The 17,993-nt window shown below is 36.3% G+C and overlaps 2 protein-coding genes across 2 annotated transcripts in view; both read right to left on the reverse strand.

Annotated features, from left to right (window-relative positions):
* The window catches only part of LOC306844086 (protein dispatched homolog 1-like), a 67,704-nt gene extending 59,312 nt beyond the window's left edge, over positions 1 to 8,392 (reverse strand). Inside the window, exon 1 of the mRNA XM_079375977.1 lies at positions 8,267 to 8,392. The gene's annotated coding sequence lies outside the window, so the exon portion shown is untranslated. The remainder of the gene's footprint in view (positions 1 to 8,266) is intronic.
* A 4,383-nt stretch (positions 8,393 to 12,775) lies between these two features.
* On the reverse strand, positions 12,776 to 15,218 carry LOC306844276 (uncharacterized protein). Its single transcript, XM_079376277.1, has 2 exons — positions 15,075 to 15,218; positions 12,776 to 13,388 (listed from the first exon to the last, which is right to left on the reverse strand). Exons 1-2 carry the CDS (start codon positions 15,214 to 15,216, stop codon positions 12,916 to 12,918), a joined length of 615 nt encoding a protein of 204 aa, XP_079232403.1. The 5' UTR covers positions 15,217 to 15,218; the 3' UTR covers positions 12,776 to 12,915.
* Between the last annotated feature and the right edge of the window lie 2,775 nt (positions 15,219 to 17,993).

A 17,993-nucleotide genomic window follows, 5' to 3' on the forward strand; every position in this document is an offset into this window, starting at 1 on the left:
GTTTTTTGGGGTTATTACAGTAAACAAATAATGTACAAATAAATGTTAACTGAAATAAAACAAAACATAAAAGTTTTAACTTATTTTATCTTTATTTAACCTGATGTACCAAAATGACTAAAACTGAAATTAAAATTAATAAAAACTATAGTCATTTAAAAAAATAAGTTTAATACAGTTTAATACAAAGCACGGAAAACCAATCACAAAGAGTAACGTTACTTTTTTCATTTAAAAACATGAGATGCAGTGGAATGGGGAGAGACCCGTACATGTTCCTCTAGAAAATGTGATAAATATGCGTTGTGTGTGAACGGCTTGGTTTCAGTTTTAACGTAAACAACATCATCTCCGCATTGATGTTCTCTTTTTCCGCAGTATTTTGAATGAACATCGCAGCAGCGCTGCATCCAGTGGGTTCAACTGGATGGGTAAAAAAAAAAGCATTAAAATGCAGTGACACCTACATCTTCATCGCATCTCGTGGGCCACTGATAAGGCTGCCTGATGCACACCTGAAATTCGAATGCAACGTGAATGAACTAGGGCTGTAAAAAAAAAAAAAAAATTTAATTTTGAATATTCGTCGAATTTAAAAACGCAAATGCAAAAACTCATCACCAAACACCAATGACTTATAGACACTATAAGGGCAAAAGTGTTGGGACCCCCTTCTTTAGAACAGAAGAAGGCACTAACAAAACTGTGACAACAAAGATAGAAACATAATTCATGTATTTAAAAATTGTATTTCCATCTCTGTTGCAACAGTTTTGGACGCGTCTAAAATGACAGCACCCTTATGTACAAGTCATTGGTGTTTGATGAGTTTTTGGCTCAAGGTCTGCATATAAAGTCACACCAGAGGAGTTCAGCTGGGATCAGGACTTGTCTTTCTGCAGATCAGTCAAGTTCTTCCACACTGACTCAATCAATCATGTCTTTTTGAACCGTGTCTTAGACACAGAGACACTGTCATGTTAGAATAGAAAAGGGTTCTGTCCAAACTGTTGCTATAAAATTAGAAGCACACAATTCCCTAGAATATCATTATATGCTTATATACTAAAGTAGTCAAACATGTTCATTAGAAGGGGGTGCCAATACTTTTGGCAATATAGTGTATTTTAGTACTAAATAACGTTTAGTGTGTTAATATCTTTATTAACATAATACCAAAAAAACATTTTCAAAAAAAAGTGTTTTGAAAGAAATTCAATGGTATTGGACCCATTACACTTCAATAACGTGGGAAGCACTGACCAACCAGCTAAACCTGAGCTAAACAAGTTTAACAAATTAAAAACCAGCAGGAATCTTTCACCAATTCAAAGCCTTTGTCTCGCTCAGCTTTCATTTCTGAGGTCAGTCCACCTGGATGACATTTTTCCCATTTTTCTTCCCTCAGGGAAAGAAAATGTTTTGTAGCAATAGTCAAACAAAAACCTCCAGCCGTATTTCACAATAATGCCCTCTGACAACTCAATCCAGCCCGGTGACATTTTGAGGGGGGGAATAAAAAAAGTGGAACTAATACACAACACCTGTTTCTGCTCAACGCCTCCATTCTATCAAACCCAGCAGCAGTGACAGCTGTGCGAGTGACGGACGGAGACAGCGAGAGGACTGCGCTCCGTCTCTAATATTTCACATATGACTTCTGAACGCCGTCACACACTATCCATTTCTCCCGTTCGGATCAAGCACTGGTTCCAATTACCTCGAGAGTAAAGTCTGTGACACTGACCACGTGATATATATCCATACGATGATATGATGATAAGTCAAAGGAAATCAGAGCCGGATAAAACCTACAAAAACCCCAATAGCTGATTGCCTACCTGTATAGATTAGGGCTCATTATACACTATATTTCCAAAAGTATTGGCACCCCCTCCTAATGAACATGTTTGACTACTTTAGTCATTTCCATGAGTACAAATCTTAATGTTTAAGCATATAATGATATTCTAGGGAATTGTGTGCTTCTAATTTTATAGCAACAGTTTGGACAGAACCCTTTTCTATTCTAACATGACAGTGTCTCTGTGTGTAAGACACGGTTCAAAAAGACATGATTGATTGAGTCAGTGTGGAAGAACTTGACTGGTCTGCAGAAAGACAAGTCCTGATCCCAGCTGAACACATCTGGTGTGACTTTATATGCAGAACTTGAGCCACAAACTCATCAAACACCAATGACTTTTACATTTTGAATAAACACTTATTTTTAACATTTTATCAAAGAATCCTGAAAAAAGTATCACGACCCAAAAATATTAAGCAGCACAAACGTTTCCAACATTGATTATAAATCAGCATGTTAGAATGATTTCTGAAGGATCATGTGACACTGAAGACTGGAGGAATGATGCTGAAAATTCAGATTTGATCACAGAAATAAATTATATTTTAAAGTATACTAAAATAGAAAACTCTTATTTTAAATAATTCAACAATTCCAGTAAATCGGAGTGAATTTCTGCAGGGTCGTTAATCGGGATATCATATCTAACCCTGGAATCGAGCCCTCACTCATGGTCTCCAAAAGCAAACTGTGAGTAATGACTAATTTCCTCTCGTTCTTTTGCCATTTAATTGCCAGTGTTTGGGTTGCATTTGTAACTCAATCTGGTGCTACGAGCAGCTACTACAAGCAAAGGTCAAAGCGACATCAGCCGGGGGCCATATTTTGTGGCTGATTCAATCAATTCAGTCATTCATTATCCAAACATGTATGTAAAGTGACCCACATTTGGTTATTGACCACAGAAAATCTGTACAATTTAATTATTCACTCTTGGAGCCAAATTGAGATCCCAATATCTCAACAAAAAAAAAAACTGAACCGTATAGGGCCTTAAAAATGGAGATATCAAATGAGAAGTTTGTTAAGAACCAGAATCTAAAAAGGAATTAGATGGCTTCAATGCATCTTGAGTGATAGGCATGCAAATTTTGTAAAAATGATATTTTTGTCACTCAGGTATGTTCTATGCAATGGTTTCGATAGAGGGAAACAAGATACATTTGTTTTTTTTTTGTTTTTTTAACATTATTTGTTCTTCAGACATTCATCTTTAAAAGAAAAAAGTATTACCGGTAGCTATATGCAAAGTGACCCACATTTGTTTTTTCACCAAATTTACTCATGGAGCCAGACTGAGATCCCCATTTCTCTGGAGAAATGGAGATACCAAAAGAAAAGTTTCTCATGAAGCAACATCTAAAAAGGTATTATGATAACTTCAAAACTTCTTGAGTTACAGGCATGCAAACTTTGGAAAACACATGGTTTTGTCAATCAGTCGGGTATGTTCTACACAGTTGTTGTGGTAGAAAGAAACAAGACACATTTCATGTTAAAAATCCATTGTTCTTCAGAAATTCCTCTTTTAAACAAAAAGTATCCGCTCTATGCATAGGGGCCGACATTCGATTTCTGACCACTGAAAGAGTGTAAAATGTACTCATGGAGACACATTAAGATCCCCATATCTCTGGAGCTGAATCATACAGAGCCTTAAAAATTGGTATACCAAAAGAAATGTTTGTTAAGAATAAGAATCTAAAAGAAAATTAAGATGTCTTTAATGCATCTTGAGTTACAGGCATGCAAACCTTGGAGAAAGAAAAAAAAAAAGTGTTTTTTTCCCCCAATTTTTGAAACTGCCACTATTGTATAATGAAACAAAGAATACTAAAGTCAACAGATTTTGAGCTACCAATCTCTGAGTAAAACCAACACAATGATGCTGCCATCTTTCTAAAGTCATTTTCCGACTCCTGGAATTTGGCTCCAAATCTCATGTGACATTCTACAAAACAGTGGATTATTCAGTAACCTAAATATTCATCCATGACATTTAATAATTTGGGTTTCATCACTATTTATGTTTGTTGTTCTTCAGAAAAAATTAACAAAATAAAAAAATTGAGCCGAGGAACACTCACAAATAAAGCTGCTTCAAAAGGTTCTTCACAGCAATGCCACAGAAGAACCATTTTTGCTTCCACAAAGAACCATTCAGTCAAAGGTTCTTTAAAGAACCATCTCTTCCTTACCTTTTTAGCATCTGAAGAACCTTCTTTCACCACAAAGAACCTTTTGTGAAACAGAAAGGTGCTTCATATGTTAAAGGATCTTTATGGAACCATTTAGACAAAAAGGTTCTTCTATGGCATCTTTATTTTTAAGAGTGAAGTTTCCGAAATCTGGTTGATTTGACACAGTTACCCAGAAGCCGGGAACTGATGACACGACACAAAATGAGTGCTGATGGCTCCTGACAACACAACACTAATGCGATTTCACACACGTTCAGGTCCAAGCTGTAAAACAGCTGGCCGTCCTTACGACCAGCAGTCAAGTGCACTTGCAGAAGTGTCTCAAAATGGACGTGATGAGACAACAAAAGTCCTTGGCTCTGCTAATCACTATGCTATCATCCTTAAAGCGAATGAGGGAAAAAAAATAAAATGAGACACTTGCAAAGTGTTAAATTAAACTGTTTGTGTGTAGGTTCTTAACTATAGCATTTGAAGGAAATGCCCAACAAAAACTGCAGCAGAAGAGAAGAATGTACGTTTGGACTTATTTCTGTCCCCGATCGCTTTTACAGCCTCTTATCTTGAAAGCCCGGAGTTAACAGGACAACATCTGTTTTCCTTACTGATTTTTATTCCTTTTGGAACACATACTGTGCAAGCGGAAAGAGAAATCCAGCCAACGAGAAGGGACACGAGTGACAAATCACCAGGGCTGAATCTGGATATTGCATTACAAGGTCTCTGTGTTGGTTGCCAGTGTTCACGGTCATCTAGGGTAAAGAGCAAATAAAAGCAAAAACACATTTGAGGCTCATATAATCGACTGGCAATATTTCACATTCAGACTCAGTGGTGACCAACTTTACACTTCACTTCAGTTCAGCTCCATCGACTCCTAATGGACGTGATAGCACCCTCTTGTGGATGAGCTCATGTGTGAATCTGACCCAAAACATGTCCAGGTCACAATACACAAAGATACAAATACTTTTTCAAAGAAGCCTTTTGTAGAACCATTAGGAGCTATTTCATTACTATACTGCCAAGTTAATTAAGAACATTTTCCCCCAAACTGTAATGCTTACATACGTTTTCTGTCAATTGTACATGTATATATTATGGTGTTTATATATAAAATGTTAATATTTATGTTAATATTGCAATTTATGCTTATAAATTAATAAATTCTAATATCTAATATTGGTGTTTGTTGATGAGTTTGTGGCTCAAGGTCTGCATATAAAGTCACACCAGAGGAGTTCAGCTGGGATCAGGACTTGTCTTTCTGCAGACCAGTCAAGTTCTTCCACACTGACTCAATCAATCATGTCTTTCTGAACCATGTCTTATACACAGAGACACTGTCATGTTAGAATAGAAAAGGGTTCTGTCCAAACTGTTGCTATAAAATTAGAAGCACACAATTCCCTAGAATATCATTATATGCTTAAACATATGCTTAGAAATTACTAAAGTAGTCAAACATGTTCATTAGAAGGGGTGCCAATACTTTTGGCAATATAGTGTATATATCTATATATACACATACATACACACACATATATACATAGCTGCTCATAAGTTTGGGGTCAGTAAGATTTTTAATGTTTTTTAAAGAAGTTTCTTCTGCTCATCAAGGCTGTATCTATTTGATCAAGAATACAGAAAAAAAATATTTTTTGTGAAATATTCAGTTTTATATTTTAATATACTTTAATATATTAATATATTGTGATTTTTTTTTTAGGATTCTCTGATTAGTAAAGTTTAAAAGAACAGCATTTATTTAAAAATTACATAGGTCAGTACATTTTTTTTCTTTCTTTTTTTTAAAGAAATTAATACTTTTATTCAGGAGGGATGTGTTAAATGAATAAAGTCATAGTAAAGATATATATATATATATATATATATATATATATATATATATATATATATGTGTGTGTGTGTGTGTGCTGTAATACTCAATATTAATATTAAATATTATAGAAAATATTAAAGAAAAAAGAAAAGAAAAGAAAAATCAATGCTCTGTACCTTACTGTATTACAGTCCATGATTTATTCTTAACTGGGCTTGTACGGTGACCAAAAAGTGTTTTCTATATAAAAAGGCTACAGTGTTTTGTGAAAAAGGAAAGTTTCTCTCTCTTTCTGTCACTCTTGCTTTCGGTTTTGGCTGCTTTTAGGCTTGAGGGAAAAAATCATTTTGTCAACTTCAATTAAATTTCCATTTCATTGCATTTTTCATTGCGAGCGCCTGGCAGTCTATGGCCAACTCTATAACGGCATGTACAGGGAGATAAACATTTCCATGTTTTGAGTGGAAAAGCCCTGGGAAACGACCCTCTCGGACACAAATTCTCATTTTTCTATGTCCTGGAACGGCTGATGAAGTATTACAGCAAACAATGGGGGGAAATTAATCAGTGAGCCAGGTGCACGGATCCAGCCGGCAGAGATGAACTGAACTGAAGTCATTCCCAGACACAATATATCAGCCGGAGAGGACGCTTCAACATCAAGGGAGGAGACAAGGGCATTGCAGTGAAACATTTACAATCTGGGTCAGCAGCTAGTCAAACAGCAACATATCAGAGGACAGATGAGGAGACGACCTGCAGCGCTGCAGCAGCACTCTGAGACTCTTAAAAACAATCCTCGTTTAATTTCAGAGTGTAAAATATCGTTTCTAATTTATTTCTTTTGAGCTTGGGATAAAATATGTTCTACACATTTTTTTCACTCTTTGACGACCTAAATTCATCAAAATATTTAGCATAAAGAAAAATAAAAAGTCCAAAAAAAGGACAATGATTTTAAAATATTTTGTTTTTATTTTGCTTTTTTGAACATAGTAAAACAGTCCAAACTTAATTTAAGCAAATGACATTAACAAAACTAGCTTAATATAACACTTAACAGTAACAGTCAGAAATATGACATTATAACATGAAAATGACATCTAACAATTGAACCCACCCCCCACCCCCAATAAAGAAGAAAAAAAAATAAAAAAAAAAATACATAATTAAATAGAATATATACATATTTAGGGTTTAGACACACCACGGCCTCTTAGACTTTACATATATTTCTGCCATATATTAACATTATACTTATATCGTTATGCCATTTTCTCAATCAAAGCAAGAAAAGAGCCCCAAATTTTCATATACAAATCCAGGCGTCCTGAAACTCTAAATATCACACGTTCATAGCTAGCAATACTGGACATGATTTCTAGCCATTCATCAAACGAAGAGGGCGTAACAGATTTCCAATGTCTCAGAATGACTCTACATCCAGACACCATTGCCTTTGTTGATTTTAAAATATTTTGTAATTTACACATTTTATGATTTAGATTGTATTACTAATATATAAATATATATATATATATATACACACACACACACGCAGACACACACATTACAGTAATATGAATTTGGTTTGTCGTGACAATAATGTCTCAATGCAAAATATTACTGGCTTTTACTTAATTTTAGATAATGATAATTCAAAATATACTCTTCAGTTTGGGTAAAATATGAAATTATTGAACAATTACAACATATTTTAGAACTGAGCAATAACTATAAAACAATACTATCATTGTACAAATGTCCATGACGTTTTGCAAAAGATAGTTTCTCGTTTCTTCCTTTTGGATTTGAATTTGAATATCATGAATATGGATATAATATGCACGTTTTTCACTCTTTGATAAACTTCATGATGATAATAATAAAGCTACCTGAATGTTGGGACACATGTTTGTTAAAGCATGGGGGGGGGGGGGGGCACTGCAACAGTTTTCTCTCGTGGAAAGAGTACACACACACACACACAGTCCTGCATAACAATCCCTCCTCTACAATACAACTCAACATAAGCATCTCCATCCATTCACACCACTAACACACACACACACCAGTACACATCCAGCTGCAGTCACACAACACACAACCTCAGAGTTCCGCGTCAAAACCAGCGAGAAACGCAGCAAAACGTGCCGACGACACTGGAAAGTTGTGCCTTAAACAGTCGCACCAACATTTTCCGCCACAACAAGCTAGACACAACACCGGACAGACAGAGAGAAACGCGGCGTTCGCACTGATTTCCAGACGCGCCTGCGTCATAATGGACAGACAGCACGTCATATTGGATCAAAGATACAAAGTAACAGCGGCGGCGCGCCAAAAGCATCTTACCTCAATGCGAGCTCGAGCGCGTCTGGCAGCCGTTTGGCGTCTAAACTCGCGGATAATGTGAGACGGTGCAGGTTGGTTGGTTGGCTGGCTGCTTGGGTGGGAAGGTGGGAAGGAACTACAGGAAGTGAGGGGCAGATCCAGAGAACATTCACTCAGGACCTGCGCAGATCAGCCGGACACAACACAGCACTCGGGCCGTGTCTCACTCGCAAATAACACACTACCGTACTACACGTGCCATTTTGGAAGTATGGTATATAAAATGCACAGTATGCATAGTATTTTGAATGCATTTTCTATACTATAATTTATAAAGGCCTTGTTTGATGTATTAGTTGACGGAATAGTGTACAGTATATATTGTATACTGTTTACCATTTAAGAAATTAGTATGTAGTAAGTTAAACAACAGAATGCTACACATTGCATTTAAAAATTTGTTATGAACTATTTTTTATTTTAGAAGGCAGCACAACCAATATTACCATAAATACAAAAATTTTAACATATTTAAGTATCAGTAATTTAGACAGATTCATGTTTTTTTTGATAATTTATTTTGTATGAAATTTAATGCGTATCATAAGTTTAAAAATGAATGAACTTATCAAATATATTTTTAGGAAAGTTGTATATATGAAGGGTTTGTGTGATATAAATTAAATGTAAAAAGATTTGATTATGCTATGAAGTTGTTAATAGATGATTAAAAAATATATATTTAATGTTTGAAAGCTTAGCCCATTATATATTAAATATGAAAAATTATAGTATTCAATAGCTATAATTAATAAATTTATCCTCAGATCACAAAAAATGTATATTTAAGGTATCGATGTGCATAATAAGTCTAAGCATGTCTATGCATTACTTTACATTTAGTCATTTAGCAGACGCTTTTATCCAAAGCGATTTACAAATAAGGACAATGGAAGCAATCAAAATCAACAAAAGAGCAATGATATGCAAGTGCTGTGACAAGTCTCAGTTAGCCTAACGCTGTACACATAGCAAGGTTTGTTTTATATTAAATAAAAAGAAAACAAATAGAATACAAAAAGATTAGAAAAACTAGTGTTAGGTTTATTTATAACAGAGAGTAAGTCCCGTTCACACTAGCAGCAACTTTTGTCTGGCGATGAGGTCACTAGAGGGCATTACCACTACTGGTTGCCTTGAGAGTGAATCAGGTTTCTTGCAGCTAAGTACAAACATTTTGGAGGCAAAAGACTAAATATAATCTAAATTAAATCCGTACATACAAACAAAAATGAATGATAAACAGAGCCTACTTTCTTCCAATGCGTATGTTTATCTACGGCTGAGAGGAGAACAATCACACGAGCTCTACCGTCTTCTTTCCTATTGGCTGTCACTCCCGATAGTCGCTCTTCATTTGCATAAAGTTGAAGGATTCTGAACTTTGTTGCATCGCTGTACATGACCCATCACCAACGGTCACTGTCGCTCATGTCGCTGGAAATCGACAGCTCTCCATTGAAATGAACGGGATCGCGTCGCTTTGCAGTGTGAACGGGACTTAAGAGGGTCAAGTAAAGATGGAAGAGATGTGTTTTAGCCAATTCTTGAAGATGGCTAAGGACTCAGCTGCTCGGATTGAGTTGGGCAAGTCATTCCACCAGGAGGGAACATTTAATTTAAAAGTCTGTGAAAGTGATTTTGTGCCTCTGTGGGATGGCACATAAGTCTGAAGTAATAAGTTTAGGTAAAGGGGTGTAGAGCCAGTGGTGGTTTTGTAGGCAAACATTAATGCCTTGAATTTTATGCAAGCAGCTATTGGTAGCCAGTGCAAATTGATAAACAGAGGTGTGACATGCATTCTTTTCGGCTCATTAAAAATTAATCTTGCTGCACCATTCTGGATTAATTTTAAAGGTTTGATAGAACTGTCTGGAAGACCTGCCAAGAGAGCATTTCAATAGTCCAGCCTGGACAGAACAAGAGCTTGAACAAGGAGTTGTGAAGCATGTTCCAAAAGAAAGGGCCTGATCTTTTTAATGTTGAATAAAGCAAATTGAGAAAGTCAGCTGATCATCAATCATAACTCCAAGGTTTCTGGCTGTTTTTGAAGGAGTTATGGTTGATGTGCCTAAATGGATGGTGAAATTGTGATGAAACGATGGGTTTGATGGAACCACAAGCATTTCTGTCTTGGCAAGGTTGAGTTGAAGGTGATGGTCTTTCATCCAGCAAGAAATGTCTGTTAGACAAGCTGAGATGCGAGCAGCTATTGTCGGATCATCAGGATGGAATGAGAGGTAGAGCTGAGAGTCATCAGCATAGCAGTGATATGAAAAGCCATGTTTTTGAATAACAGAACCCGGTGATGCCATGTAGACAGAGAAGAGAAGCGGTCCAAGAACTGAGCCCTGAGGCACCCCAGTAGTTAGATGTTGCGACTTCGACACTTCACCTCTCCAAGATACCTTGAAGGACCTATCTGAGAGGTAAGACTCAAACCACTGGAGTGCGGTTCCTGAGATGCCCTTTGCCAATAGGGTTGACAGGAGGATCTGGTGGTTAACCATAACAAAAGCAGCGGACAAATCCAGCAAGAGGAGTAATGAAGATTTGGAATCCGCTCTTGCCAGTCTTATGGTTTCATCAACTGAGAGCAAGGCAGTTTCAGTTGAATGTCCACTTCTGAAACCAGACTGGTTGTTCTGTGTGAGAAAGGCAGAGACTTCGTTGAACACAGCTCGTTCAAATGTTTTTGCAACGAAAGGAATAAGGGACACCGGTCTGTAGTTCTCTAAAAGAGATGAGTTCAGGGTGGGTTTCTGAAGTAGTGGGGTTATACGAGCATGTAGGAGAAATGGCTTGAAGGAGATGAGATGGAATAGGATCAAGCGGACAAGTAGTAGGAAGATTAGAACGGATGAGTTTGGAGACTTCTGCCTCAGAGAGTGAAGAGAAGGATGGGAACAAGGGTATGCTTGCTGGTAAGATGTGCTTGACAGATTGTGGTGTGGAAAATTGTGCACTGATGGTTTTAATTTTATTCATGAAGAACGTGGCAAAGTCATCAGCTGTTAGAGTTGATGAAGGAGGGGGAGGAGGAGGACAAAGGAGGGAGGGAAAAGTTTTAAAGAGCATGTGAGTGTTAGACGAACTGTTAATTTTGTCATGATAGTATGTCCTTTTAGTAGTGGAGACATTAGCAGAGAAGGAAGAGAGCAGTGACTGATACACATTAAGGTCAGTAGGATTTTTTTATTTGCACCACACCCTTTCAGCAGCCCTGAGCTTAGAAAGATGTTCGCGGAGAACATCAGACAGCCAAGGGGCAGAAGGGGTGGTACGGGCTGGCCTGGAAGACAAGGGGCAGATAGTGTCTAAACAAGATGTAAGAGTGGAGCAGAAAGTATCAGTAGCACTGTTAGCATCAAGAGATGATAACAGATTAGGGGGAGGAAGTGAAGATGAAACCATAGCACATAGTCGGGAGGGTGAGAGTGAGCGTAGGTTACGTCGAAAGATGGCATGTGGAGGGGTGTGTGATGTGTCAGGAACCATGTTGAGGTTAAGAGTGAGGAGGAAGTGATCTGAGATGTGCAGTGGAGTAACCTGCATATGATCAGTGGAGCAGTGCCGTGTGTAAATAAGGTCCAGTAGGTTGCCTGATTTGGGAGTAGCCGTAGTTAGCACTCTCTTGAGATCAAAAGAGGCAAGCAGAGCGTGGAATCTGCAGCCTGACGTTCATCTAGGTGGATGTTGAAGTCTCCAAGTATAATTAAGGGAGTACCATCCTCAGGAAAGTTTGAGAGCAGCACATCTAATTCATCCAAGAAGTTACCTTGTGGTACTGAAGGTCGATAAACAACTACAAAATGGATTTTAAAAGGGTGGGTAATAGTGACTGAATGTGATTCAAAGGAGCTGTTCATACCCAGAGAAGGTAGAGGAATACATTTCCAATCATTAGAGATAAGCAGACCAGTACCTCCACCTTTTCCAGACAGACGGGGAGTGGAGTGTGGGAAAAGGAGAAATTATTGGAGAGTGCTACAGGAGTAGCAGTGTCCTCTGGTTTGATCCACGTCTCTGTCAGGGCCATGAGGTTTAGTCTTGAATGACTAGTAAAAGATGTAATGAAATGGCTCACTATGGTTATTACAGTTAATTAAAATAATAAAATAATTAATTGAAATAAATGTTAATTGAAAATAAAATATAAAAAAGATTTTTTTCTATTTAAACATTTATTTAAAAATTAGTTGATGTACTGAAATAACTAAAACTGAAAAAAAGTAGACATTAAAAAAACTACTAAAAATGTCAAAAACAAAAATGCTAAAATTAAAACGTTAAATCTAAAAACTAATTGAAAATATTAATAAAAACTAAAAAAGTATCTTAATTATATATTAAAATAACACTACCTAGTGAAATAATACACCCAAACTGAATGCCTTAGCACTCATCGTTTTGAGACGCAGCTGCATAGGAGAGTAATTAGGATATTTCCAGACACAAACATCACTCTCGTAGTGCACATGTCTGTTTAATCATTGTTCTCCGATGAAACAAACATCTACCAGCATCGATACAATATGTTATGAATGTTAAAAAACGCAGTGGATAGAATTTCAATAAAATATAGAAAAATATTAAGAAACTATAGAACATCACTTAAACTCTGCCTCATACAACAGCTGGTGAATTTTTAATTTGACGGCGCTCTTCTTGGCGTAAGGCAGCCGTCTGAGATACGGCAGTAAACTAAACAAGAACATCTCGTCCTCCAAGTCCTCGTTGGCCTCCATCTGCCACTTCCTCTTGCGTCCCGAACCCTGTGATCCCGACGCAGAGTAGTGCGAGGATCCATCCAGCATCCCGTGATCGCCCTCAAAGTCCTGCACTGCATACGCCGAATTCCCGTCCGCAGTCCTCTCCTCCTCCTTGTCCTCTTCGTCTCGGTCCTCCTCGGGCTCGTCGGCGGCCAGCGATCGGGACTGGATGAACGGCGTCAGGAATGACATCTGCCAGCTGTACTTCCAGCTGCGGTGGGACGTTCCTGAGGCTCGCCGGCGCTGCTCCGCACGCTTGTCTTTGATGAACATGTCCCGCAAGCTCTTCCATCTCCTGCGACAGTCCTCTTCTGCACACAGACACAACAAGCACCGCTGAAGACATGCATACGATGCACACTCAACTCGTGCAGAAAAATGACATGACATTTTGCAATTTACTGTTTTTAAGCATATGCATACTTAATGCACTTAACAATAATCGATAAACAGTGTTTTTAGCATGTGCACACTTAATATTAATAACCTAAGGGCATTTTACTATAGCCAGTAAATAATCATTAAAAATAAAAATAATATAATTAATGCATTGTACAATAAATCAATAGATAGAGATTTAAGGATGTGTGTTTTAATAATAATAAAATAATTTTATGAAACGCAGGATTTAAGTATATGTATACTTCATCAAATATTGCAATCAATCAATAGTGATTTAAGCATATATATATATATGTGTGTGTGTGTGTGTGTGTGTGTGTGTTTAATAAAAATAATAAATAAGCAAAACATTATGATTTAACCATGCATGTATACGTATTAGTGCTGTCAAATGATTAATTGCATCCAAAATAAGTTTGTTTACATTATATATGTATATATATAAATACACACACATACAGTAAATATTTACGTTTATACATTTATATATATATATATATATACACACACACACACACATACATATTTTTCTTAAATGTATACATGCATGAGTTTGTATTTATAAATACATGATAAATATATATAGTATACACACAATGTAAACAAAAACTTATTTTGGATGCGATTAATCGTTTCACAGCACTAGTGTGTGTGTGTGTGCATATATATAATTATTAATATAAAGAATACATTGTATAAGAAAAAAACAATAGTGATTTAAGCATATGTATATTTAACTGATAATATAATTAAACTAATTTTACAATAATCAATAAAGTGATTTAAACAATAATCTACATCTATTTTGAATATATATATATATATATATATATATATATATATATACACACACACACACACACACACACAGACATTTATATTTTAATTACTATATTAAACATACATGCATTATACAATTATAAATTGTGAATTAAGCATATTTAATTAATAACATAATTAATAATAAATCTTACGGTCATCAATAAGTAGCAATTTAAACACGAGTATATTTCATTTTAATTCCATAAAAATGACATATTGAACAATAATACTAATTTCTTGCATGGAAACAATATGTATAAGGCCAGTTTAGATAATAACTTACAACATGTAACAGTGAATATGTCAAATTTTCCCAGCAGCATATTAAAAACATATTCAGTAATGTATATTGCAAATGATGTCTAAATTGGCCCAAGGCATGCATTCATTCATGCATACAGCATTAAAAAAAAAAATATGCATGCGTGAACATCATACTTTGCATAAAAAATGACTATCGCTTTGTGCATCAAAATCAAATTCAGCAGTAAACTCAATAAACTTTCAATGAAATCAGATCCCACTTACTGTGCAGATCACCAAACTCAAAACAACTCATGCTAGCGTTCAGTAAAGTGTCACATCTAGCCGATTAACCATCCAATGCCTTTTCAACTCAAACACACGTTCTGCTAGTTCTATGATGAAACAGCATTCATTAGATATGAATTAAACCTTCAAATCTGGATTCCTGCTAGCCTACTCTGTAACAAGCTAACAGCACACAGCTAGCACTTTAGTGAGCAACAAACTTGAGAAAGCGCAACTCTTACCAGGAATTTCAACTTGCAGACTCACGGCTCTCCATGCTTTGGCTTTTCTAGCAGCGTCTTTATATGAATTTATTGTAGAATTGTATAACTCTGGATAGTCGGACACCGCTGCTATTAACCTCTCCTCCATTGTTGTTAGCATTGGGCGGCAAGTGTTTCTAGCTAATAGCGCTGAATGAAGAGACATGAGCGTGGCTTCCGGTAGGGGGCGCTCGGGGGCGCAGAAATCCTCATTCTCATTGGCTTCTATTCAAATTTCAGCATGATTTTTGTCTTATTGAGGGGGTTGTTTTAAAACAACGTATAATCTTTTAAATTTATTATTAATGCGAATTAATATGGGCTTGACTATTAGAAATCTACCATAGCGGATTCGCTATATTTTGATGTTAGAAATTACTCTCTACTAATCAAACACCGCTGTGATTGGTTCATTTTGAAAAGCGATGAGAAAGGTTACACCACGTGACAAATCCGCACGCCGCTAGTGGTCACGAGGGTAAATTACACTTTAAATAACGGCATCCAGACAGTTTAATATCTATTGAATTTAAAAATTGTAGAAATACGATTTAGAACCATGGTACCTGACCAGTCAGAAACAACAGACCCCGCCCGCTTTAAATAAATACTTCATAATGCCACTGTAGCCGCTTGATCTATTTTAAAAAATAGATATCTGCGCATGCGCACCCTTCAGTCACATGTTGCATTACCGAGGTGCAAGCCGGGAAATGTAGTATGGGTAAGTGGCCTAAAATTTAATAAGTGCTGCTCAACTTTAAATCTAAAAGAATAATGATGATGATGATTTTGGACATGGAGGAACCAATTTTTTTTTATTTGTGTATCATTAATACCTTCAATGCTATAACGTAAACAAGGGGGGGGGGGTCACAATTCACATTTTTTTCATTCTAAAAAGTGAAATATAAACCAACCTTTGGTTGTTTTCACACCAGACAGAGATTAAATGAATATGATTCTATTATTGAGTGCATCATCGATACGGACCGGGTCAGAGGCACTGGGCGCTTGATGAAGCTGATGTTGTGCCTCCTCTTCCTCGCTGTCATCCTCTGTCAGAGTCTCTCCACTAGAGAAATGAATCACCTTCACTTGTCGAGGATTGACGTCTTGCAGCGGCTCCTGTACATCAGTCATTATGATCAAAACTAGACTTTTCTTGTAACAAACTGAAGCTACATTTTCTCTTTCTCTTTTATTTTTCAATATGTTATAAGACACAGCACAAGAGCATTTAAGCATCGTTTTGTTCTCTCCATTATGCCCCAAAAATATATAGAATTGCATATAAAATTCCATCTAACATAAACTAAGAAACTATGCGTATTGTTGTCAGTCATACATAAATGAAAAAGCTAAGATTTCAAAAAAATATATTTGCATTTATTTGGTTTTAAATAATCACATTTTCAAAATGCATTTATATAAATAGCTTCGAATCAGCATAAACCTTTTCACCGCCAAAACAATTTAATTTATAAAGTTAAAAATATGAATATAGGATTCAGTACTAGGATTCAGTTTATTAGAACTATTACAGAAATCTGAGCCGTTTCATTGATATGCATGACTACCAAATATGCATCACATTAAGTTGATTAGTTTACTATAAAACTGCAATCAGACTGGATATTATATGCAATTCAAATACATAAATCTTGAATTTAGGCCTGAATATTTAGTGAGGAAGTGTGAAGGTGTATTTACCAAGGGCAGGTGCTGCAATAAGTCAATGTACAGAACATTAAATAAATGCTTGGTTAAAAAAGCTAAAAGCTGAATAACAATAGAAATCAATACTAACCTGCTGCTGTTGAGATACAGACAGCTGATCTAACGCATATAAAACACACTTACGTCTGTGTGCATGCTGTGCCTTTTCCAGCAGAATCCCGTGTTCTGCTCCTTTGGTCCGAATATCTTCAAAGAACTCCTCAAATAGTGATTTTTCTCACCATTGGCAGAAAGTTTCCTTCACCATCACAGGAGGAAGTAAGTCTCATGCAAACGGATGTTGTGTGTCTTACGTCGTTCCAGGACAGATATTTGCTGACGTAGACGTCAGTCTTGAGCATATAATCTTGATATACTTGTATTGCAAAAAGATCACGCCAGTATGAACCACATGATTTGAACATTCTGGAGAACAAATGCTGCGCAAAACAAATAGTTGACACACATTTTAATGGGAAAAACCATTAAATGCATGACTGTGAGTTACAGGTTGACATTGTAATCTGTAAGTACATATGATGATGAATACATATCCATATAACTGCATAGATAACGAATAATTACAAAAACTAAAAGTGATCATGGAGTGTCATCTTACAATGCCAGAGAAAGTCTTGTTCTCTGCAGAATTGTGTTCAATAAATATACAGCAAAATATTTGACAATCATTTACCCTTAAGTATACAAACTCTTCGTTTACAGTATGCTGTTGCGTATGAATTAAAGCAGGGGCCAAAATAACATTTAGTGATCATTTCTGTACCTGTAGCCGAAGTGAAAGTGCATATAGTTTTGAAGTTTTTACAACCCATAAAATAAAGCACCAGTGTCACATTTACCAACTCAAACATGGTTGAACATATTCAGATAAATGTCAGTGTCGAGTTTACAGAAGAAAAAAAAGATCTATCAAATCAAACCAGCAAAAACAACTGGGAGATTGAGTTTCCTACGTCATGTACAGCACAGCAATCCATGTTTGGATTATTTGGACAGGTTTCAAATCAGAAGCAAATAATTTTTTCAAAAGTGACTGTAAATATATACACGCATGAAAAATAAGTCCAGTAAAAGTTGATATTTGAAGTTATAATCAGGTCGAAGCTCATGGCACTTCACATCTTCACCCTGTTTAATTCTGTTACCCAACTGACGAGG

The sequence above is a fragment of the Barbus barbus genome (genome assembly GCF_936440315.1).
Source record: "Barbus barbus genome assembly, chromosome: 24".
Lineage (NCBI taxonomy): Eukaryota > Metazoa > Chordata > Actinopteri > Cypriniformes > Cyprinidae > Barbus > Barbus barbus.

What these genes read in the sequence shown, in the direction of transcription:
- LOC306844276 (XM_079376277.1), bottom strand. Translation starts at nt 15,216, where the DNA reads ATGCTAACAACAATGGAGGAGAGGTTAATAGCAGCGGTGTCCGACTAT. An exon ending in TCTGCAAGTTGAAATTCCTG is followed by an intron (nt 13,389 to 15,074) that starts GTAAGAGTTGCG and finishes GTCTGTGTGCAG; the next exon opens with AAGAGGACTGTCGCAGGAGA.